At 49.3% G+C, this 23,985-nt stretch overlaps 1 protein-coding gene across 1 annotated transcript; it reads left to right on the top strand.

Annotated features, from left to right (window-relative positions):
* Positions 1 to 1,011: 1,011 nt before the first annotated feature.
* On the top strand, positions 1,012 to 22,420 carry RGS8 (regulator of G protein signaling 8). The gene is made up of 5 exons (XM_042819761.1): positions 1,012 to 1,289; positions 12,322 to 12,423; positions 13,180 to 13,244; positions 20,029 to 20,195; positions 21,944 to 22,420. Exons 1-5 carry the CDS (start codon positions 1,192 to 1,194, stop codon positions 22,124 to 22,126), a joined length of 615 nt encoding a protein of 204 aa, XP_042675695.1. The 5' UTR covers positions 1,012 to 1,191; the 3' UTR covers positions 22,127 to 22,420.
* Positions 22,421 to 23,985: the final 1,565 nt, after the last annotated feature.

Genomic DNA, 23,985 nt, shown 5'->3' with positions numbered 1-23,985 from the left:
CGTGGCTGGTGTTAGGTGAAACTGAAATGGCATTCAGTGAGTAAAAGCAGCCCCAGAGAACATCTGTAATGCTAAGAGTGAAAGGACAAGGTGAGTTTATTCTCCCCATTGTGAGCTTTTCTATTTTCTCCTCTTGTGCAAACAACTGATGGTGAAAAACAATGGCATATTTTGACCACACTTGCTCACTGGTGTCTCTGTGCATAGCCAGCAGTCTCGTGAGGATGCTCGGTGCTCTCTCTGTGCTTTTGGCCCACGTGCTAACAGCAGCAGCAGAGGCACAGCCAACTGACAGCCATGTCAATGCTGCCAGATGGAAATCCCCTCTGTAAACTTCACCTGACTTCACCTCTAAATATTTGGGCTCTTATTTTAGACTCGTGCTCTAGTTTGTTGTTTTCCTCCCAGCATTGTTTTATGTAATTAACAAATGCTGCTTACATGCGGTCACCAGCTGTGCCAGCCACAATTTTGCAGCACAGAACTCTGTGGCAGATATATTCAGCCTTCATTGGTCCCATTTTCCTCTAATAAGTTCCAGCTTTCTCCTTCAATCTTGATATCCTCTGATTTTGCTGCAGTGCTGAGTAGAGTTGAAGGTGTCCTGTACTCTTCTCCTGCAAACTTTGTTACATTTTGATGTATCCACTTCCTGCCCCATGTTGCAGCAATATACAAGGAAATTTCTGGGTGAAAAACAAGCTTCTTTAGTTACTATTCAAAACAAAACCAAACCCAACCACTACATGAAGTACCTTAAGAAGCTATGGGCAACTCTTCACTCCTCCCTGAACAGCAGATGCCAACTGAACAGCATAAAAACATTTCAGGGAATAGTTGGTACAAGGGCATGTATAGTTGAGTTGATTGCAGAACAACAAGCATAGTGTGCTATCAGATTTTTTTTAAATATTAAACTCAATTTAGAGAGTGATAGATCTAAAACACTGTCAACCCTGAGAATCTGGCTTGTTTGCTTGGCAGTTTGAAGATAATGGCAGATGAAGCCCACAGTTCTTTGTTGGTATCCCTTAAAAATGTAGATTCCTTGTTTGTCATCTGTTCTGTTGTCTTGTCAGGAGATGTTTATCCGTGTATAAAGAAGACATCCAGTAAAAAGACAGCTCTTTTAAGGAGTGGGATGTAATTTTAGCACAGTTGCCACAGAAATGCCTAGGACCGAATTCAGCCATGGCTGTGCTGGGAGATGTCTTGCTGGATTTCATGCTCTTTTGGGAGCCACTTGAAGAAAGCACCTGGCAGGCCTCTGCTAATTGCATCTGGGGAAGGTGAGACAAATAACAACGAATACAAGCACCCGTTAAGTGCAGACTCATCAGTTAGCTAAGTATGCTCCTGATTCCCTTCTTCCTGCGGTCCCTGGGGCTGCACCAGGCAGATAATTATGGAGGCTCTACTTTTCAGCAGCTCCCTGCACTTCTGCATATCTCCTTTCTAGGCATTGGCTCTCCTTAAGCAAATGTGGAAAAAGATGCATACTTTCCTGGATTTATTGACAGCTTCTTGCTACTGTCCAACTTACCTGTTTTGTAATAGAATTATCAAAGCCAATATCTTACTTAAGTACCTCTCCAAGAATATTTCTTAGTCTAGGCAAGGTAACCTAATAGAACATGTTTTTCTTCTGAAATGGCTTTTTGATAGTGGGGAAGCCTGGATTATATACAAATTACACCTGCCCTTTTTGTGTATGTAGCCTTATTCCTTGTCATTTATAGCATTTAAAGTGAGCAAATCACACATCCTCGTGCATTTTCCCTTTTATATCCATGTGCCTACTCAGTGTCATAGAATTGTTCGAGTTGCAAGGGACCCTTCAAGGCCATCTGGTCCCACGCCCTGCACTGAGCAGGGACACCCACAGCTGCATCAGTGCTCAGAGCCCATCCAGCCTGACCTTGGCTGTCTGCAGGGATGGGGCACTACCATCTCTCTGGGCAACCTGTGCCATTGCCTCACTGCCCTTATTGTTTATACTGACTTCATTATATCCACTCTAAATCTCCCCTCTTATAGTTTGAAACCATTTCCCCCTGTTCTATCTTACAGACCCTTCTAAAAAGCTGAAGAGAAAGAAGCACTGACTAGCACTGCCTGTGGTAACAATTATCAGTGAGATCTCTGCTTAACATGCAGAAAAAATGTCACTGGTGTTCTTGGGAAAACAGGTGGTCTCATGCTGTCTGAGTGTCAGGGATTTTGTTAAGGAGCGAGCTAAAGTGATTTCAGAACAGTCTGTGGTGTTTCTTGACAAAAATGGGGCACCTGAATGCCCTGGATTTAAGTAGTACCTGTCTCTAGAAAGAATACAAAGAAGGCCTGGGTAATTGCAGATCTGTTTAATTATCATCTGCAGGAGGAAAAAAAAATATCTGAAACAAAAGCAGTCTGGAAAGGTGCTCAACAAGTAAAGCATGTGAGGTTTTTAGGAGAAAGTCATCTCAAACCAAAGTAATCCCATGTGACAAGACAAAGAGGTCCCGTGGCTTTGGGGAAGGCAGTACTTGACAATATGCGAAGCCTTTTGGTACAGTTGTGTCTGGTGTGATTCTGGATGAAATGGGCACCAAGTGATTGGATGATTGTATCCAAATGCTTTTTTGGGTGTTTGCCCAACTTTCTTTCAATCTTGGGTGGTGAATAGAGAGTGTAGGTGCATGTATGGAGGAACCAGCTATTTCCCCATATAGGGTAGTGGAGAGAACATGTAGGCTGCTGGGAGAGGGAGGCAGAATTCAAGCCTTGAATGGAGAGATGGTCATGGAAAAAGTAGGATGCCATGCAATACAGGTAAATGCATGTTGATCCACTATAGGAGCTCTATAGACAGCATTAACTCTATAGACTAGCAGCAGGAACAGCTGGTGTTTATACTGGATCACAAGCAAAACACGAGTCAACGAAACTTGTCCTGTTGTGAAAAAGAAAACATCACACTGGGCTGTGAACAGACCTGCAGACAGCAAAGCATGTGTTGTGATCTCTTCATGCCACTCAGCACGTGTAGGGTTGCCTTGTGCAGTAGGTGTTGATGCTTTCCAATGGGGCTGCTGCATGTGTGGCTTAAGTAGTGTCAATCAGTGGGCATCTTGACACAGATGTGGTAGATGGAAAATCCTGAAGCACAGCCTTGTCTCTCTGGGTCACCTTGTTTGGATGCCTATAGTCAGATGCAGAGACTGCAGGCACTTCTCTAATCCCAACCCTTCTGTTATGCTTTCCTACTGAATTTTCAGTATTCATGTCTTTCCTCTTGATTCTTTCTCTGCTGCAGCCATCCTGTAACCTTGCTTTGTCTTAGGTTTTGTTTTTTTTCTGCCCAGTTTTTTTTTTTTTCCTCCTGATTTTAGGGAGCTGGGCTGCAGTGAAGTTAGGCATTGGGTCCTTGGACATGGCGTAACCCCTTGGAGGGGTGGCTTAAAGGATCATGCTATCCCCAGTCTCGGAGTCTGAGCAGGGCTGGTGAGAGGCAAATGGTGGCAGGGGAGGGAGTAGGTAAGAGCCAACCTCACATATTAGAACCAGCCCCATCTCCCTCCTGGTGTTGGGTCTTGGGGCTGTGTTGTTTGCCTTCCTAGCGCTATTGGCCATGGATCTCCCCAACCCATGGCTTCTGAGAATGGGCTTTCTCTTGCTTCACAGCATGAGCTAGGTGATCTTAGTGCCCTTTTCCAACCTTAATGATTCTGTGGCTCAGGATCCGGCTGCGTTGCAGTGATAGAAATCTGAAAGAGGACTTGAATTGCTTAGTCAGAGCTAGCATATGGCTCTCCAGGCATGCAACCCATTCTCAGGATCAAGTTGGCTGGACTGTGTTGTGTCTCAGCTTGTGCCACAAGGACACCTAAATGCAAATCTGGGCACTAAATGAAGCATCTCTTGTTCTTTTCCAAGTGATACCTGCAACACTCCATCTTCCACAGAGGGCAAAGAAACACTCTCCAAGTGCATCGCTTCAAGTGGAGGCTCAGCAGCTTTTCCAGATGTTAGTTCAGTAATGTGAGGGCTAAACAAACAGCAGCAGATGGGAAGTCCCCTGTTGTTGTGCACCATGAAGCCGGTCGATGACTCCAAAACACATTTTGCAGAGTTGCTGCTCACAGTGGGTTGGTTTGAGTGAGAAATGAGCGACAGCCAAAGGAAATGAGAGAGCAGCAGGAACGCTGTTATATCCTTCTCAGATGTGATTAGGAAAGGGTGTTAGAAGGTGATGGCTTTCCTCGAGGCTGTGCGTGCTGCTGCTGTAGAAGGGTAAATGGCCTTTTTTTTTTCTTTTTTCTTTCTTTTTTTTTTTTTTAAGACTTTCTCTGGAAACTCTTTACCCGTTGTGTTGTTCCCAGGGGCAAGAGAGAGAGGTTATTTCAAGAGTCCTTTCCCAAAAGCATGTTCTATTATGTGATGTTTTAGTTTCTTTAGAAGCTATGCTTTCCCTCAGGAGATTAATCAGTTTGGCAAAGCTTTTCCTTGTATGTTTCAAAAATTCATTTCTGCCTCCATTTGTTTGAAAACAACACTTAAGGTTTGCTTTAGCCTCCAGCCCATTGTGCTCCTGTGGTGTGGTGTTCTCCTGGAGCAGACCTTCCATCACACAGAACTACAACAGAACCTTCTGCAGCTGATGCTTTCGTGCAGTGCTGCCTCTAGCTTGGACTCTGCTTAAAGGCAGTCACAACTTCATCTCACCAATTTGTCTGGAAATTGTTTCCTGCTGCGTTCAGGTAAATGTCCACAAGATCAGATAGAACCAGACTGGCAATGGTAGGAGCTGGGAGGTGTTAAGGTATATTCATGCTCGAGGGACTGTGGTGCGTTGTGAGCACACCATGGGTGATGTCTCTGCAAGCAGAGGCCAGGCACTAATGCCATCCTGCATGGCTGTGAATGAATTCACCCTGTATTCAGCACTCTTCATCCCTGCTGGGCTGGAGCTCATGCTGCTCACTGCACAGACAGATGCTGCCATTTGCAGCAGGCTTCCACACCCTGTGCTTCTCAGCCCCGACAGACTGGGCTGTGATGTAGCACACACAATGAGACCTCTATTCTTGGGCTGCACAGCCTCTGACCTGCTCCTTTGGGCTGTAGGGTGATGGATAAGTGCCCACTAGAGGTCCTGACAAAGCAGAGTGAACAGCAGTGCTGTATTAGCCCCATACATCTCCTTCTCTCTCATTGGATCTGCAGCTTTCACTGCAGCTTTTCACGGTTACATAAATACGGCCTATTTTCCCCAGGAATTAACATCTTGCTCGCTAAGTTTAGGTTTTCACAGGCACAAAAAAAACCCAAACCATCTGATGCTTCACGTGCAGCTGGGATGCTGGCACAGCCCCGAGGAGCAGCAGTCCCTGGCCATGTAGAGCCTTTCCAGCAGTGCTGACTGGCCCCAGTGAGCGACACAGCCCTGCCACATCCTGGCATGGCACTGCCACCACCACCCACAGGGTCCCATCCTTTTCCCTTGGCCAGCCATACCCCGCTGCATCCCTGCAGCCTGTATGCTTTGCCCAGTGCCCGGGGTGGGGAGGGACAGGAGGTTGGCTGTGCTCTTGGAGCATGCAGCAGATGGTTCCTCACTCCCCAGATGTGTTTTGTTGTTGTTTTCCCTTCGATGCGTCGCACCTATTGACTTTATCAGCAGCAGCCACATGGGTGGGATCTCTGTGTTTTTCTGGAATTGCTGATGGAAAGAGGAGGGAGCTGAGATCAACAGAAACAGGAGAGGGGCTGGGTGATCCCCGTTTCAATGGGATTAGCAGTGGGCTTTGATGCTGGAAGGAAAGGCAGTGCCTGCAGCTCTGCTGTGCTTGGATTTCTCCATCTCTATTGTTGTGATATTAAAATGGTGGATTGCGTTTCTTCTGAACGTTTGTGTCCTGGGTATCTGCGATGGTACAATAAACCAATAAGTAACACCAGGGCTGAGCTAGTTGGAAATAAAGCTAACTGGAGCAAGAGGAGAACATGTCAGAGGCGAGTGAACCACGTGTAGCAAAGGCTGCAGGGGAACCTTGCAGGTGGCAGGAGGGTGTGCAGGTGGGGAAAAGTGGGGCAGATGCATTCTCCTGCAGCGTGGCCTCTGGGACTGCTGCAGGTCATGGAGATCCCCTGTGTGATGGGCAGAGGAGTGAGTTGGTGAGTCAGAGCAGCCACTGCTGCTCCTGTGGCTGACGAGCACCGAGTCCTGGGCATTGGCAGCTGTGTTCCTTCAGCTGGAGACCCTGTACAGGGTGCTGCTTGGCACTGCTTTAACACTTAGCAAAGCACACAGAGGCGTTGATGTATTTCTACAAGTGTAGCAGCTCCTGGCTGCGGATGTTTGATCAGAGAATGATGATGAAATTACAGCAAAATACAAGAAAGTTGGAATGGAATCTCACTTAGAGGTGGCAGCCAAGCCTGTGAGCTGCTTGGTAGAGGTGCTATGTTCCAACATAGCCCAGAGGGGTGGATGCCCAGGCTGTGGGCTGGTAAATCCCCACCTGCATTGCCTGGTGACAGACAGCCATCCCCCTGTGTTCACGTTTGCTGAGAGCAGGTCATGGGGAGATTGCTTTAAAGCATTTCTTTGGAGATTTACCCTTTATGATATGGGATTCAAACGTAATATCAAAATGAGTTATTTTATTAAGAGGTTTTAAATACGAGTTACGGGGTAGTTGGAAACATCAGGGCCATTTTAGAAGGAATTTGCTATAAATCTTTTCTCACAGAAGCTTTCTAAAATATTACCCTGCAAAGTACAATTCTCTTTATCTGCAATTTAATTACACTTCCCGCCGTGCCTGTGTCAACACAGCTCACTTTGATCTCCATTAACTCCAACCCAGCCCAGGGACGTAGGAGAAAAATGGTGGTTGGCAGAATGGTCTGTGGGTTGCAACAGGAGGTGATGGTAGTGCCCCATCCCTGCAGACAGCCAAGGTCAGGCTGGATGGGCTCTGAGCACTGATGCAGCTGTGGGTGTCCCTGCTCAGTACAGGGAGTGGGACCAGATGGCCTTGAAGGGTCCCTTCCAATCCTATGGTTCTATATGAGTAATGGATCAGGAGGATCCAGAGTAGAGCTTTGTTGATGGAATGTTTTGTTGGCAGCCCTCCACTCCCCCGATGTCTGTATGTGTGAGTGAGATCTGATGGTTGTGTTACAAAACCAGTGTCATTTGTGACATCCTGCAGTTGCCCAGGGAGAACCTGGAAGTGTGGAACTGCATTAAAACAAAAATGACACGCTAGGAGTTGAACCCTAAGTGATGCTGTGTTTAAATTTGGCTTGGGTTCAGGGAAGGGCTGAAGCGGATTGCTATTTAACTGGAACAAACCAGAGGCATCAGATGAACCTCAACCTTTAACCTTGGCTGAGAGGAGATTGTATCAACCACTGCATTTTTTTAGGGTATTTTTCAGCACTTGTCTCCTCATCACCGGAGATGTGACAAATCCAAGTCAGGATGACCTGGGCTTTGCAAGGGGAGGATAACAGCAAGGAAAATATTTCCTTACCAAGATGAGCTGTGAAGGAGGGAATCCAGGCTGGAGCAGTGGGATCAGGCCTGCACTGCTGCTAATCCCTGTGTTTTCATAGTAAGTTCTGCGGGATGCTCCCTCCCCAGGGATGTTGCCTGGTGATGATGTGCTATCTCAAGGCATGCTGCTTGCTAGTAGCACAGGGATGTCAGCCCAGTGCTTTGTTAGCTGAGAAAAGGCAATGAGAGAAAAATAACGACTGATTTAACTGCTTGGGATTTGTGGTGTTTGTTTGTTTCTGATGCCTTAAGAAGTGAGTGAGCAGGTCATAGAATCACTGAATTATTTGAGTTGAAAGGGATCCTTAAAGGTCATCTGGTCCAACCCCCTGCACTGAGCAGGGACACCCACAGCTCCACCAGTGCTCAGAGGCCATCCAACCTGATCTTGGCCGTCTGCAGGGACGGGACATCCTCTACCACTCTGAACATCTGCATTGGCATCCAGGGGCAGTGCTTCTGGCAGCTGAGCCAAGCCCAGGCCTGAGGTCTCACTGCTGGGGGGCAAGATCCTATTAGTGGGGTGCAGGGATAGGTTCCAGCAGAAGCCCTGGATACACACTCTGTTGTCTGAAGGTGGAGGGGTGGGTGCAGGAGAGGGCTGGGAGGCTGTGCTGTGAGCAAGCCAAGGTTGGTTCCAGGGCAGGGGGCACACAGCAGAGGAGAGCAAGGGCTGGTCGCAACCTAAGCTGCCAGGTGAGTTGGTTTCTTCCCTTTCCCATGCTGTGCAGTAAGGTTAACGATTTCCCTTGACCCCTCTGACACAGAGGCTCTCTAATTAAACTCCCCACTCCCTTCTGTCTGCGCGACTGCCGACGATCCGAGGGCAGCATCCTCCCCTAAGCCTCAGAGGAGCTGATCAAAGCGATGCGGGAGGGACGCTCCCTTCCAAAGCGGGGAGGGTGACAGCAGCGACAGCTCTCGCAGACATCCCTCCTCCCCCCGGCATCTGTAGCGGGGCGGGGGGATTCTCCCAGCAGGTGAGAAGGCGAGGAGGGATGCGGAGGGACGTGCGGGTCAGGTGGGCACCGCTGCATCGCCGCCCATCGCGGTGCAGCCGCCGCGTTGCGGAGCGCCGGGTGAGGCTGTGCGGGGCTGAAGCGCGGGGCTCCGGGTGGGGTGCGGGGAAAGAAAGGGTTCGAAGGGCATTGCGAGGGGTTGGATGCGAAGGGAGCTCTCTGCTGTGTCTCCAGAGCCTTTCCGAGCACGCGCGGGTGGAGAACACAGGTCAACCGCGGTGAGTATCGCGCTGTGTGCCTGTCAGCAGTGCCTCCCTGCTCGGTTTATCTACTCGGCTCTGTGGGTTCTTAGTCTCCTGAAGCCCCCCCCCCCCCCCCCGGGTCTGGTGTTTGTTTGGTTTGTTTTCCTCTTCCCCTTTGTGCTGCTGATTGGGATGGCTCCCTTATCTTTGCTCAGGTGATCTCCTGGGATGGAGGGGGGTCGATAATCCTGATGTCGTAACTGCTCCCCCTCCCTTTGTCTCCCAAGGAGAAACCCCAAAACGCATCCATGATGAGTCTGTCAGTTCTCCTGGATGGGGTCCTGCCGTAGGAGGGAGGTGGAGGAGGACGAGGGATGGAGGGTGAAGAGATAATCCTCACCACAGACTCTTTCTGGGATGCCTTCACTGCATTCTGTTTCTAAACCGATTGACTGACTTCGCTGGCGAGCCAAGGGCATACCCACAGATGCTCCAGCCTGGCTGTGGGACTTGATGTCCTAAAGTCAGACAGACTTTGGGACCTTGGGCAAGTTGGGTGCCTCTCTGTTGTGCAGTTTTTGTGGGTGGGAGCAGGGGTGAGCAGCGAGCTGTTTTGTAACAGCACCTCCAAAAGCATGCAGCAAGGGGAGACTGCAAGAGAGGGCACCACGCAGGCACCCATCCCAGCTGTCAGAGAGAGAAGGGGCTGCTGGGCTCTGGGAAATCCTCTGCTTGGCCCCACATGCGGGTGAAACTGTTAATGAGGAAATTTTGAAGGGGCTTAAGGTATTACAAGGATTGATTTCAGTTAAAGCGCATCGAAGCAGCCGGTCAGGGCAGGGATTAAGAAAATGCACTCACTGGTGTATAGTGCAATCCCAGTTCCATTAATTTAGTTGGGAAGAGGCTTTGTGCATTTTTAATGTAATCAGGTTTTAAAAGGGATGCTGCATTGGGCAGCCTGAGCTTTGGGATCTCCCCCGGCCCTGGCAGAGCGAGCTCCTGGCCCTTTGCATGCAGCTGCTGCTCCCATCAGCTCCTTGCTCTCCTCCTCAGCCATCCCCTCTGGTTAGGGGGACCTGGAGGTTATCTGGAGCTCAGCCTTGTCCTGGCAAACAGGAAACCTTTGCACTTTGCTCACTACGCAGGCGGCTCCATCCTGCTCTGTCCCACCAGCTTAGTGGATACTGCCTTCACTCCCTGCTGGGAGATCTGTTCCAGCAGCGTCTGTGTGCCCGTGCTCAGGGAACCCTGCCACCCCGTCAGTCCATTCATCCCTCCCTACGGCTTCCCATGAGCTCCCACCACCCAGATGAGGAGATGCTTTCTTTGAGTTCATCTGTGTGAGTGCTCGAGCCTTGTGATGGTGGAAGGAGAGATCCACAGACGCATGAAGTCCTCCCGTTCTTCTGTTTGCAGCACCACGATGGCCAGTAATGCCAGCCATGACTCGCAGGAACGGGGACAAGAGGTAGTTCAGTCCTCTTAGTGAGGTCACCCCGGAGCTTTGCCTGTTGAGGACCGACCTTCGGAGGCACTGCATGATGAATGCAGCTGTGCTGAGCCCTGCTGCTCCATGCTGAGCCGTGACACCAAGCTCGAACCTGCAGCTGGACTTACCCCATGGCTCTGCTCCCAGGAGGAAATGCTGTCTTTTCTCTGTGATCATCCTTCAACTCCAAGAGTCTTCGGTTGGAAAACTGACGAGGATCAAATGGGTTGAGAGCAACGGGCCCTCCTTTTCTGGCAGAGGATTCTTTGTTATATTTTTAAGTGCCAGGGCGTGAAACTGTGAATCCCTCCTTCCTACACTCCTGTTTCCTGCAAACCACCCTCCAAGCCAACCAGATAGAGGATTGGCCATAACTGGAGTCCTGAATGGCTGCGTTATTGATCCCACGGAGGTAACTGCACGGATGCCACATCCCTTGTCTATCCTGTTGCTGTCTGCCTCATCCTGTGAGCCTCATGGCTCCTTCCTGCCCTTCCCCTGCCTCCCAACCTCCTACCAACCCATGTTCTTTCCCCCACGTCCTGTTCTGGAATCACGGCCTGTGTTCCACGAGCTGAGCTCTGTGCTCACAGTGCAGCACCGCAGCCTCCTTGCTGCCATTCCCTGCTGCAGCCTCTTCATCTCAGGCATTGGAGAGAAATCTGAGCAGCAGTGCACCAGTGCATGCCACATCTCTTTCTGAGGAAGCCGTGAGCTTCATCAGGGCACGGCTGAGGAGAATAAGGGCTGGGGGAAGGTGGCATATGGGAAAGGTACCAGTGGGATCCTATAGCCACTCAGTGTCAGTCTGAGCACAGCAGGCTCAGCTGGGGATGCAGTTCTCTGCACGCAGGGTGTCTGCTTTGCTGTGGGGGGTGGATGTAGGGCAACATCCTGAGACTGCTGGTCACAGGTTCGGGTTTTAGAGCTATTCTTGCCACTGAAGATCCCCAGGTTCTGTGCTTGGAGCTGCCTGTGCTCTGCCAGGGAGACACTCGTTGCATTTAATTAACATTTAATTTGCTGTAAGATTACATGAAAATGTGCAATAATAGAAACTCTCTGCAGGGCGGGAGGAGAAAGGGTACAGGCGTGCTACAGATTAGCTCAGTGCTGAAGTGTTCTGCATAGGGAAGGGAGAAACGCTGTGCTTCCCTCTGCAGTCTCAGGGATTGTTTGGCATCTGCGCAGCAGCAGGGCTCAGAGGGAGCTTCCAGAGGGAGTCTAGCAGCTGAGAAGTGCATGCCATGGCCCTCCCATGCTCAGGAGTGACCCACGAGGGGTGCTCTTAGGCTGGGGGGAGCTCAGGCTCTGCCCTTCTAGACACTGTCCAACCATCAGTCAGCATCTGTTTCTGAGGGGAAATGATGCCAGTCCAGTGCCATGCATGTATGTTCCATCTCCCTCTTCCTTTGTGTTCCCTTCCTTTCCAAGCTCTCTCCATCCCAGTGATGCTGTTCTCATCAGTTGTGCTGGGAAGGAGTTGGCAGGGAGCTGAGGAGCCTGTGTGGGAGCAAAGCACTGGAACTGCTCTGAAATTCAAAGGGAAAAGCAGTAAGGTCCTTTTCTGCATGGATAAACCTGCCATGGAAGAGGAAGCTTTAGCCTGCTTATGTAATGCTGAGTCTAAAGAAGCGGGCCGGGCTCCCCTGGCTCTGCAGCACAGCTCACATCACAGGTGCCTTGCTCCTTCCTGCCCTCCAACCCCTTCCTGCCCTACAGCATAGGCACCACCCTGTTCTGATGCAGCTGATTGCAGGTGTAGCTGCCCTCCTGCTCTGCTGAGGGCAGGCCCTTCCAGGACACCACCTAGTACACAGCCTTTCTGCTAGCTGGACCAGTAGAACAACTGGTTGGCATTGGGCAAGCCAGTATCCATGCTGTATCCATCCTTAGCATCCTCCTGGAGATGCTTCAGGGTCCCTCCAGAAGGTGAGGGACGAGGGATGCAGATCTGACATGGCACAGAGCCGCTGAGCTGTGTCATCTTTGGGGTTTTGTTTTGTTAGCTCCGGCTAGAGTTATAATCCTCTTCTTTGGTTTTCCCCTGCTCACCCCCCTGCTCCCTCACATCGACCACAGGAACAGAGGGATGAGGACTCGCCTGGGCTGCCTGTCTCACAAATCAGACTCATATAATGATTTCACAGCTATTCTTCCGGACAAGCCCAACCGGGCTTTGAAGTGAGTATAGCTGCAGCATCCCCACCCCATCCCACCTCTGTCCTCCCCTCCCTGCCCACCACTCCTCTTGAACTGCCTTCCTTTTGTTGTATGCTGTAGGCTGCCCAGCCCCATCCAACCCATCTTTGGACACCTCCAAGGATGGGGGTAATATATCCCTCTGTCATAGCAAATCAAAGTCTGAGCAGTTGGCTTTGTCGAAGAGGTGAGCAGCAATTCCAGGTCACAGTCCTCCTTAGCTGAGTGTTATTGAACACTGCCTAAATGTCCTGTGTTAGTTTGCACAGCACTAAAGCAGATGCCTCAAACAATACGGAGTCCTGATTTAAGGCGAGTGGGATGGAATCCATCTGATCCCACGCCTGAGCTCACCTTCTCCTTGCAGTCAGGAGAGAGAAATAAACACTTCTGCAGGGGTGGGTTTCGTTTCACTTAACTTTTGACATTTACAATGTAAATGTCTGCATCTGAACTTGTTCCCTGCTCTTTGCTTTGAGTCGGTAAGGAAAAATTGGTCCCTTTCTGGGTGTGATTCATCTGCCTTGCTTTACCTGTCTATCTGAGGACGAGGTGAAGAGACCCATGAGAGTCCCTTGGCATCTCCCCACTGACTTTGCAGGGAACCAGGGGGACTTGCACACTTGGAGACGTTTTCATTGTAGACCTCCAAAGTTTGGTGAGAAGAATTCCAGCCTTCCTTGGTGTGCTTGTCAAACAGCCATGGGTTGTCTGTAATCTGCCTCTTCTTTCTTCCAGAAGACTGTCAACAGAAGAAGCAACGAGATGGGCAGATTCTTTTGATGTCCTTTTGTCCCATAAATGTGAGTAGAGATCAACTTGTACCACCTTTTTTCCCCTAGGCACTGTGTGTAGGTAGGGCAAACTAAGGTACACACACTGCATGGCAAGAGAGTGGTCCCTTGGGTACCTCTTACCCTGAGGAAGTGGTAACAGTGATTCACGGGCCGGGCTTCATTGCCACCACTCATCAACACTCCACTGCAGGGGTATTAATATTTTATCTTCACATTTGCAAAAGGTCATTGAGCAGGGGGTTATGGCACCATAGCGTCCCATTCTTTCCATTCATAGAATCGTTCAGGTTGGAAAAGGCCTTTAAGATCATCAGGCCCAACCCATTGCCACCGTGCCCACTGACCATGTCCCTTGCAGAATATTCTAATCCAGGCCTGCAGAGCTGAAATTCTCAGAGCCATCTGGTGAATCTGACTGATTGCTACCATCAATTGCAGTAGGAAATCCAATGTGCAGTTAAATAACCTTGAACTCTGTGCTCCGTCGCAGTCCTTATGAAGAAACCATGCATGGTAGCACTTGGCTGGCTCTAATTTATAGTTCCCAGTGCAAACGTGAAAGTTTCACATCAAGAAGCATTATGCAAACATATAATCAGCGCGCCTCACTCCATTCAATAGATCAATCATATCAGTTCTGTTCAGAATGCGTTACTCTGCTTCACCGGCGCATTCGTGCTGAGGAATTATAAACAAAGCAGGGAAGTTCACAGTGTAGATTCATTAATTTGTTTCTATTTAAGAGTAAAACGAGTGAATTGAGGTTGGGAAGAAGTCAGTGTGGGCGGTGAAGTGATTTACCGCCATAAGGAACGAGCTGACTTCCTTAGCAGGTCAGGATTTGCATATTAACGCATCAGGATAGAATTATATTATTATTTTGAATAATATGCAGTTTATTTTCTGGATTTTCGGCTGGGATGACAACAGTTTTGGCTGAGAATTAGGTGGCAATTCTGAACAGGCTGGCTGTCCAAGGCAGAAAAAGCGATATGTAATTATAGCAGCAGTATCTCGTTGAGATCATGGCTTGCAGGCAGTAGGAAACGATCGTGTATCTGGGTATGGCCAAGAGGGAACATTTCTTTAGTCCAAATCTGGAACACGAAGGGAAAAATACACAAAAGAGACAGAGGTGCCTGGAGAATGGGCAGTGAGAGAGGACAGGATGTTCACATTGATGTTACAGCTCTGTCTTTAAACTCAAGCCCTTGTTCTTCCTTCAATAATGCTAAAGTTGTCCATTTTTCTCCTTTTTGGACAGAGGCTGCAACAAAAATGTGTTGGTTACAAAAGGCAGTGAAGTTGCCTTTTGTCTGTGTTTTGGAATTACACACACTGTTCCCTCTTCAGCTGAGTGCTGTGAATGCCAAATCGAGTTTCAGCCCAATTACTTCATCCAATAGCATTACAAGAATATCTGGTTCTATTAATCAATTAGCCTCATAGAGCAATCAATGAAACATCAGAATCTTCCCTGTGTCTATGATGGGAAGTAATTTTGGTAGTTCTTTGGCACCTAGTGAAAAACACTTAGTTCCTGATAGGAACTCGTGCCTTATCTGACCAAAATTTCACAGTAAGAAAGCAACATCTACAGTAAAGCTGCCAGCTAATCTGCACTGAGTGCCAAGAGAAGTACAGAGCTGTATCAGCCTGGTTTCCCTGTGACTGCCCAGGTGAACATCAGCCAGCCACAAATTCCAATCTATGCTTCAGGGCATGGGCTGAGCACCAGCTGTGCTCGTGGATTCCCCTGTGGCTTGCAGTGCTAGCAGGTGGGCTGCTGCTGCCTGCCACGTCTGTCACACCTCCTTCACTATGTGGACATTTGGCTTCTTTTGGAAGGAGGCTGTGACGCTGATTTCAGGGAGCTGAGTGGGGCTCCAGTGCCACACTGGGGTACAGTGCCACATTAGGATACAGCACAGCCCAACTTCCTTGGCAGCCCCAGACAAATAGGTCAACACAACAATACCTGACTTGCCCTTGCTAACGGGAGAAGCAAATCAGATTGAAACCGTGGGATCAGCCAGCCAACCCTCTTCATGCAGCGGGAGACTTGTCCCAGCTCATTGCAAGAGACATCTCCCAGAGCAGTGTGCCCTTGGGTCAGGGCTTGTGAGCATGGCAGGCAGCAGGAAAGGGGAGCTCAAGCCTGGTTTACAGCAGGGGTTTGCAAAAGCAAGAGGAAGGATCATATATAGCATGTTCCCTTGGGTGCTCGGGAAGAAAAAGCAGTGGCTGCAACTTGCTAGGTTCTGGCATTCTTTTCCTATTCAGTGCTGGATTAGCAATGGCTCCCAGGGAAATGGAGCTCTGCGGTCTGCAGAGCGTGTGTGCATGATGTGAGTAACAGAGGAGAAATCCCCCCGCTGTACCCGTGCCCAGGAGGTGCAGTTCTGGTCAGCCAGATGGAGATTCCTTTTGACAGGCTGCCGCAGGGAGATGCACACAGTGGCATGTCTCATTCTGCATCCCTTGCGGGGCTGGACACACGGCTTCTCATTTGTCCAGGATCCAGCAGGACAGTCTGTCCTCAACCCTTACTCACTTATCAACGAAGCATCCGACACGGAAAACCTTGGCACTGAGTTTCCATTTTTATCTCACAGATTATTTTTCTTCTACAATGTTGTGAACTTGATGCTCTTCTGCCCAAATTTTATTGTCCTCCTCCTCCTGTTGTCTACACCTTGCTGCTCTTCCTACACAGCATAGGAATATCCCTTCCTACTCCCAGTTCTCTCTAAGCCAGAACAGCATCAGCATGAGCTAGTGACAGGCACCTAGCATTCATCAAAGCAATGCTAGGCAGCAGTGAGAGTGTACATATGCTATGCAGAGCATTGTGACCTTCTCCCTTCAGCCCTGTCTGGTAAGGAATTACCCATAACCCCAGTTGGGGCTGTTCAGTATGGAGAGGAGAAAGCTCTGGGGAGACCTGGGATTGGCCTTTCAGTGTCTAAAGGGGCTGTGAGAAGGAAAGGAACAGACTCTTCAGCAGGGTCTGTGAGATAGGACAAGGAGAAATGGTTTCAAACTAAAAGAGAGGGGATTTAGACTGGATATAAGGAAGAAGTTTACTACAACAAGAGCAGCGAGGCACTGGCACAGACTGCCCAGAGAGCTGTGGGTGCCCCATCCTTGCAGACAGACAAGGTCAGGCTGGAAGGGCTCTGAGCACTGATGGGCAACCTGATCTAGCAGAGATCTATCCTGTGATAGTTCTAAAGATATAGAAACCAGAAAATGGTTTGAGTTGGAAGAGACCTTTAAAGATCAACTTGTTCCAACCCCCTGCCATAGGAAGGGACATTTCTGCCTACATCAATTTGCCCAAAGTTCCATCCAACCTGGGATGGGACACCCACAGCTTCTCTGAGCAGCCTGTGCCTACCCACCTTCATGAAGGATTTAATACAGCTTATCATCCCTATGCTTTTTCCCCCATTCCCTTTGGAACTGTACTGCTCAGCTGCTCCATGTGTCTTCTAGCCTACTTCAAAAGGCTGACCCAACAGCAGATGTTCTCCTGTTCACATCACACGGCAGCCCCCATGCTTCTCAGCTGAAATGAGCTTTGAAATGCAAATTCATCAGGGATGCTTCCTTGGTAGCCTTCATGTACAGGAGATGAAAGCCAACAACCGTGTCAAATGCCGGCTCAGATCCTCCTGCCCTTCCCATTAGTTTAGCCACTGTCCCATGACAAACCTGTTGGCAGTGATTTAGCACTGTGCAGTGATGCAGGCTTCCACCTCTGTGCCTGAACTTCCAGCTGGAGGTACAGGCAGGCAGGCAGAGGCCAAAGGGTTGATCTGCAGAGCAGAGTGGCCTCCAGCCCAGGATGACCTCTCCTCCATCCAAGCTCTCCTCAGCAAGGTCCTCTCAGGTCTGCCCTGATCGTTTCCAGCTCCCCAAGGGCTTTGGGGAGGAGATGACAGGAATGTATTAAAAAAACCCATGGAGCTCAGCCAGATACTATTATTTATATATCCTCTGTCTAAACTTGCTTCAAAATAAAAAGGAGCTGATTGATGTGAGAGCATGCGGAGACCTCTTGGTCCCAGCTGCTGCTCTGCTCTCTGGGGCAGGGCTGAAGCCAAAGCCTTTCTCATCTCATCAATCACCACGTCCACTTGTTTGAGCAGATACTACGTTCTGCAGATATTATATTTGCCATGCACAGCTGCTATTTTTGGCAAGTGGTTCTCTCTCAGTGCTGGGGCTGTTGGAGAGGAAAGGGAAAGTTCAGGACAGCGAATCACAGCATCATAGACTGGCTGGAGGAGGAAGGGACCTCTAAGATCGTCCAGTTCTGACCCTTGCTGTGGGCAGGGTTGCCAAAGCACTTAATCAGGCACCAATCTGGCTGCCCAGGGCCCCATCCAACCTGCCCTTGGGCACCTGCAGGGATGGGGCGCCCGTAAATTCTCTGGGCAGAAGGCAAGTGAAAGGGAAGACAGAACTCTACAGGGACACACAGTGGAGATGGTGTTGTCAAAACAGCTTGTTTGGGTGCTGGAATGATTAACATTAAGCATCCTACAGTCTGATGATTTACTAAATGGCAAAATCTCAGGGAACTGCTGCTTTTCCCCATTCATACTTAGTGAAATCTGTCAGTTCAGCTGTTAATGTCTTCTCCTTTTCCTCCTCTAAGGGCTCCTTTCTCCTTTGTCAAGTCTTCCACATAAGCACTATGAATGTTACAGGTATTAAATAGCAGAGTTTAGAATATCTGTGTATCTCTGGGTTTCAGGAACTGGAGCAGCTCAAAAACAGTCTTCTTTTGCTCCATATCTACCTATTCATAGAGGTGCTTGGAGCAGCCAGGGGAAGCATGACTGACAGGTGCTAGCTTCCTAGAGGTGCCTTTGGACACTCCATTCTGCGGGCTTCTCAAGGGCTGACGTTGCCTTACTGCTTTGGTTTTGAACCTACAATTTGTGCTCAGCAGTGCCCTTGGATGAGAGCCCTCCTTCGCCCACAGCTGCAGCCCCAAACCTTTCTACAAGTGCGTTAATCACTGGGTGTGATACAGCTATTTCCCACCCTCCCAGGGCTGACAGGAAGAAGGCAGTGTAGCTGAGGTGGAGACATTCCAGTTTCAGCTGCTGGATGCTGTGCCACAGCAGCTCTTTGCAGTGCAGAGTGCTGATGGAGCAGTTAGCATTGCCAAGCCTGTCAGTGAGGAATCTTCACAAAGCCTAAAGCAGAGAGTAATAGCCTGGAGCTTGGTCCTATCTGGCCATGCATCTTCTCTGCTGGTCCCTCTGAGGATCCAGGCAGTCAGATATCTCCCCTGCCTTGGGCTGTTGGCTGCTGTTTGACACTTGGAGCAGTTCGTTGGGTGAGGTGGAGCTCACCCCTTGCAGCAGTGCAGGAGGAGATCCAGGCTTGCAAACCCTGTCAGCCTTTGTCTATCTCAGCCAATATCCACTCCCATCGTTCTTTCCCTGAGCCTGACCTTGCTGAGTGCTCTCCCGACTCCATCAGTATTTATAGATGCTTCCTTGGAAGCAGCTAAGGCTGACTGGGGAGGTTTCCAGTCATGAGCTACAACTATTCAGACCCTACTGGAAAAGTTAGAGATGTGTTACTGGAAAAAAAAACAGGAGCCAAATTTATCCTTCAGCTTAGCAAAAGAGAAAGGGTGTGTGTAAAGCCTTCAGTTAGTTCTACTCTGCTCGTGCCATTCAGGGAAAGGAAATAAAAAACAATAGCTGTGTCCATAAATACACCCAGCTGGGGTTTAAGAGCACATTGATGCCTAATAAATCTCTCAACGTTTCTATTCTGCCCCAGCTGAGTCAGATTACATTACTGGAATGTCACAATTGCTGAGCATTAGCAAGTGATAAGAACACTTTTACTGCTGACTAGACGAGTAGTAATTATGCTGTGTCCTTTCCCTCTCTCCTTTATTGTAGCTGTAACAGTTGTGCTCTCCAAGATCCTTCCTCTGTGTGAGTGGGAACTAAAAATATGTCATAAGGCAATAAAGCAAAGTGATGGAGAACGTCAGAGACGAGTCCACACGTGCTCTATTTTATTAAAGGCTTTTCTTAGTGCCCCACTTTGTAACATCCCGTCATTAATGTGGACAAGGTGGTGTGGAAACAGGTTGCCTCATTCAAGATTCAAGTGTGTCCAGAAAAAGCAGGGAGCTGTGTGGGGTCTGGAGCACAGTGTGATGGGGAGCAGCTGAGGAAATGGCATGGGGCAGTGTGGAGAAGAGGAGCTCAGGGGAGACCTTGCTGTTCTCTACAGCTCCTAAAATGAGGCTGTGGTGAGATGGGTCAGCCTCTGCTCCTGGTAACAGTGATAGGATGAGAGGTGATGGCATCAAGTTGTGCCAAGAGAAGTTTAGGTTGGGTGTGAGGAAAAACTTCTCAGAAGAACCCTGGAGGAGTTCAAGAACTGTAGAGATGTGGCACTGAGGAATGTGAACTGGAGCAGTCACGGGTTGGACTAGATGATCTCAGTGGTCTTTCCAACCTTAATGATTCTATGGTTGTTTCAAATTTCAAAGGTTTGATATGTCAGTGCCAAAGAAAGCATTTTGCTATGTTGGCTGGCAAAAACTAAGTTTTCATTAATCACAGTGAATAATGCTTGGCTTCACATGGCATCACTCTAGATGATGGATAATGAGATCATGGACTGTGCTGTCACACAGCTATGAGAATGGCCTCGGTTGGGCAGGAGCAGATGGAGGGATGCTGTAGGATCGTTCCCAGCTTGCTTTCTCCTCCTGCTGTAACTCCCCTTGTATTCCTTGCAGATGGGCTGGCTGCCTTCCGTGCTTTCCTGAAGACTGAGTTCAGTGAGGAGAACCTGGAGTTTTGGCTGGCCTGCGAAGACTTCAAGAAGACCCGCTCAGCAGCCAAGCTGGCTGCCAAGGCACAACGCATCTTTGAGGAGTTCATTGACGTTCAGGCTCCCCGTGAGGTTGGTAGGCAGAGCTGCCCTTCAGCAGGGAATGGGTCCTGTCCCCCTGGTGGAACTGCAGGGCCTGGGGGATCTTCCTTCCCCTGGAGGTGATGAGGAGGAGGGGGTAAAGAGGAGAAATCTTCCTGTTACAGGAAAGCCTCCTGCCTGCTCCAGTGCCTCTGCTTGCAGTGACTCATCCCCTGGTGAGGGCAACTGATTTGATAATGCTAAATTAGTCATTGCCAATGAGTTCGCTGGCAATTGCAACTTACATTTCCTAACCTCACCAGCTTCCTAGGAGATCCTCCCCACCAACTTTACTACCGCTCCCCAGGCAGGCAGTTGGGCTCACTCCTCACAGGACATTGTGTCTAGAAGCATCCCACCAATGACTAACTTGTTGACTCTCCGGGGAAGAGTGTTTATCTGCTGACTAACTCCAAATTCAATTAGACCTCCTGAAAAGATGCAAGCAGGAGCTCAGAGCTGAACAAAAAGTGCAGTCACCACCTGAAGCCTGGCATTGTTCAGCACTCTTCAATGTACTGACAGGCTGATGCAGCTGTCAGATCCTGTGTCGTGATGTTGCTTTGTGGTACTGTATTCATAATGCAGTGCTTGCAGCACTGCTCTCCCACAGCAGTCTTCTTGCACGTGTGCTTGTCATCCTACGGGTGCTGCAAGGGATCAGAGAATCACAGGATGGCTTTAAAGGTCATCCAGTTCAAACCTCTGCCATGGGCTGGCTGCCCACCAGCTCAGGCTGCCGAGGGCACATCCACAGCCTGGGGGATCTCCAGGGATGGGGCAGGGCTCATCCTAAGAAGGCTGTCACAACTCCATCTGTGCACTGACAAGGCCATTGCAAGGCCACCGATGGCACCAGGTGGTGTAGACATCTCAGGGTGCAGTGCCCTCAGTGAGCATCTTCCTGCTGGGAGATTCACAGTTCTGCAGGGCTGTTTCTGGGTTAGAAACGTGAGTGCAGGTTGGATGAGGTCCTTCCTAAAATCGAGTCCTTTTGTCATAATTCTGGCTTGCTGGTGACTCTCATGTGGCAGAGGGAGCTGATCTGTTCTGCTGCCACCAGGGTTACAGCAGGCAGCTTTACTTCTGAGACAGCTTTAAGTCTGGGCGCTCGTTAATAATGACAAATAACATCTTAGCAGCCAGGTTTTCAATACTAACCCTAAGAAACGCTGACGGCTTGCTAGCAAAAGAAAACAGGAAAACTCTTGTTGTTGGCTTCACAAACACACTGCAGTCATAACACGAGGGCTGTTTATTTTTTAAAGTCCCATTTCAAGGCATTGTAATATCACGCTGTTATGGGAAAATTCAAACAATTTATTTTGTAACAACATAGCTGAATAAGAGTATGCTGATAGATTAAACCCAGCTAAAAGTTCACTCTCCATCCTATTGGGCATGTAAGGAAAAAGAGGGAATAGAGAATTCTTGGGCAGCAGGAGATATGCATGTTAGACTGAGCAGGCATTTGTAGGATATTTGCTATGTAAACTCATTAAGAGACTGAATAAAAGCAACTTGAGGTCAGAAACACTTAGGACAGTATGTATCTTCTTCAACTATTCCAAGTTTGGGGCAGGATTTGTAACTCTGGGTCCCTAAGCCCACAGAGTTTGGGGGGCTGTTGAGACTTGTTCAAGAATAAGTGCTTGGTTGTTCTGCTTGGTTGCTCTGCTGCTGAGACAAAACATGCGTTTTTTTAGCAGCACCCAAAACTCTTCTGTTGCTTTTCCCAGGTGAACATTGACTTCCAGACACGGGAGCTGACAAGGAGGAACATGCAGGAGCCCTCCCTTTCCTGCTTTGACCAAGCCCAGGGAAAAGTGCACAGCCTGATGGAAAAAGACTCATACCCCAGGTTCCTGAGATCCAAAATCTACACAGACCTGCTGTCTCAAACCCAGAGGAGGCTCAGCTAGAACAGCAACGGAGCCCGTGTGCTTCCCACAACAGCAACAACCCATCTCTAAGTGTTCCATGGGGTTAAAGGCAGTGGGAATGAGAGAGGAGGGAGGAAGGGAAGGGGAGTCTTCCGAAGTGTGACCCTCACATGGTGTCAAGACTTTTTGAGTTTCTGTGCTTTTTTTTTGGTTAGCAGTAGCACCTTGCGGCAGTTGCACACGATGCTATCCTCTCTGGGCATGGGGACTGAGGCTGTGGGGAGGGAGACAGAAGACAACGGCACATGAGTCGTGCTGCTTCCCAGGGTGGAAACCATCAGCAAACTCAGCACCCTTCCCGTTGTGCTTGCACACTCTGTGATACAACATCCACTCCGGACCCCTCGTATGCTTATCTTCATGGGATGGAGGCTGAGTGTTGTCTTCATGCTGCTGCCAAGGAGCAGAGTGTTTCTCACGAGGAAGGTTATCCCAAAAGCTCCTGCTAGACCCAGTCCTCTAAGGCAAATGATTGCTTTTCATTGCTATTATTTGTTTGTACTGTAGTTCAGCCTCAGGACTCCTGTCGCCGTTCAGGCTCCGTTGTGCTAGGCACCGTACCAGAACCCAGCACAAAGAGCACCAGGGACATACATGGCCTTGGCAGCTTCTTCTACCAGCTTTTGGGAAAGGGTAGGAAGAAGGGATATCCCATCTGCCCCATACTGAGGTGTAAGAGAAGCACAAGACCCCTCTACCATGCCAGATATCATTTCTCATGGTAGTACTTGACCAAGCTCATGGCAGGGAGAGGTGACATGAAAACCACAATCTTATTTTTGCTCTTGACAGTTGTTGTTACCTACTGAATGTCCACTGTGGGCTCAATGCAATGCAAAGAAATCCTAAAGACGCAGATTCTGCTGCATGAAGCTTGCATACAAACAGTGAGCAGGACGGCCATGCGGGCTCAAAGTGGTGTGCAAGGTGTGTTTTGGCCCTGCTCCATGGCCCAGATGACAGCTGCAGGAGGCTCTGCAGATGTCGGTTGTGTAACCACACCTCTGTGCTGTGCAGAGATGCTGACTGCCTTCATGGCTTTGCTTTCCCAGCTTATCAGCTGTCACATTCCTGCAGTGTTGTCTGGAGGGGAAGCAGATCGACAGCCTGTCTGTGGACTTAAGCCTGCAGACCAGAGGTCTGTTTTCTTGGTTTTATGAAGGTCTGGATGGTAACCTCATGCATCTTTCCCTTCTGTTGTTTATCAGAGGCTGTAAAGCTCCATTCTAGTTTAGGGTGGTAGGTAGGTCTGATGCTTCAGATGATCAAGGTTTAAGTGTAATGTGGTGTAAGCTGGGTAGACTAAATTCTGAAGCTATACATCATGCTTGGATTTAGATACACAGAGTCTGCTTGGATGCTAGAAGTCAACAGTATGTACAATAGGTAGTAAAGAGTTGATGAGGGGTTTTGTAGGGACAGATAGGTGCAAATCGTGATAGGGATGATTAGTGCCAGGTACCCTGAGTGTGGCAGGAGGAGGTGAGGTGAGCTGCCTGCCATTGCTTCTCCTAAAGCTGGTACACCTCCGAGTGGGCTTGGCTGATGCTGACCTCTAGTGCCAGCCAGATTTTCAGCCAAGTGCCCATTGCTGCCATTGTCACAGACAGCCAGATGGGGAGGAACCAGCAGAACTGTAAGTTTCTGTCTAGGAATGAGGGCAAAAAAGCTCAGAAGTGAGGTCAGTGCCCAGGCTTGCTGGCAGAGCAGCATCTCTCTGTGTGCTCCTCCAGACTCGGGGCTGGCATCCTCACCAGCATGTGCCAGAAAGCTTCAAAGCGGCCCAAACCCCGTGAAACCCCAGCTGTTTTCCTTCTCCCATCCATCTGGGGAAGTGC

Source organism: Centrocercus urophasianus, unplaced genomic scaffold (genome assembly GCF_019232065.1).
Source record: "Centrocercus urophasianus isolate 14NV4802_14NV808 unplaced genomic scaffold, USGS_Curo_1.0 seq_18, whole genome shotgun sequence".
In the NCBI taxonomy this organism is placed as follows: Eukaryota; Metazoa; Chordata; class Aves; order Galliformes; family Phasianidae; genus Centrocercus; species Centrocercus urophasianus.
Note: the sequence above shows the minus strand (reverse complement) of the source record. Positions and strands in the feature narration are given on the sequence as shown.

Coding starts and splice junctions, on each gene's coding strand:
- RGS8 (XM_042819761.1), top strand. CDS start 1,192: ATGGCTGTGCTGGGAGATGTCTTGCTGGATTTCATGCTCTTTTGGGAG. Junction 12,424..13,179: donor AAGCCCAACCGGGCTTTGAA/GTGAGTATAGCT, acceptor TCTTTCTTCCAG/AAGACTGTCAACAGAAGAAG. Junction 20,196..21,943: donor ACGTTCAGGCTCCCCGTGAG/GTTGGTAGGCAG, acceptor TGCTTTTCCCAG/GTGAACATTGACTTCCAGAC.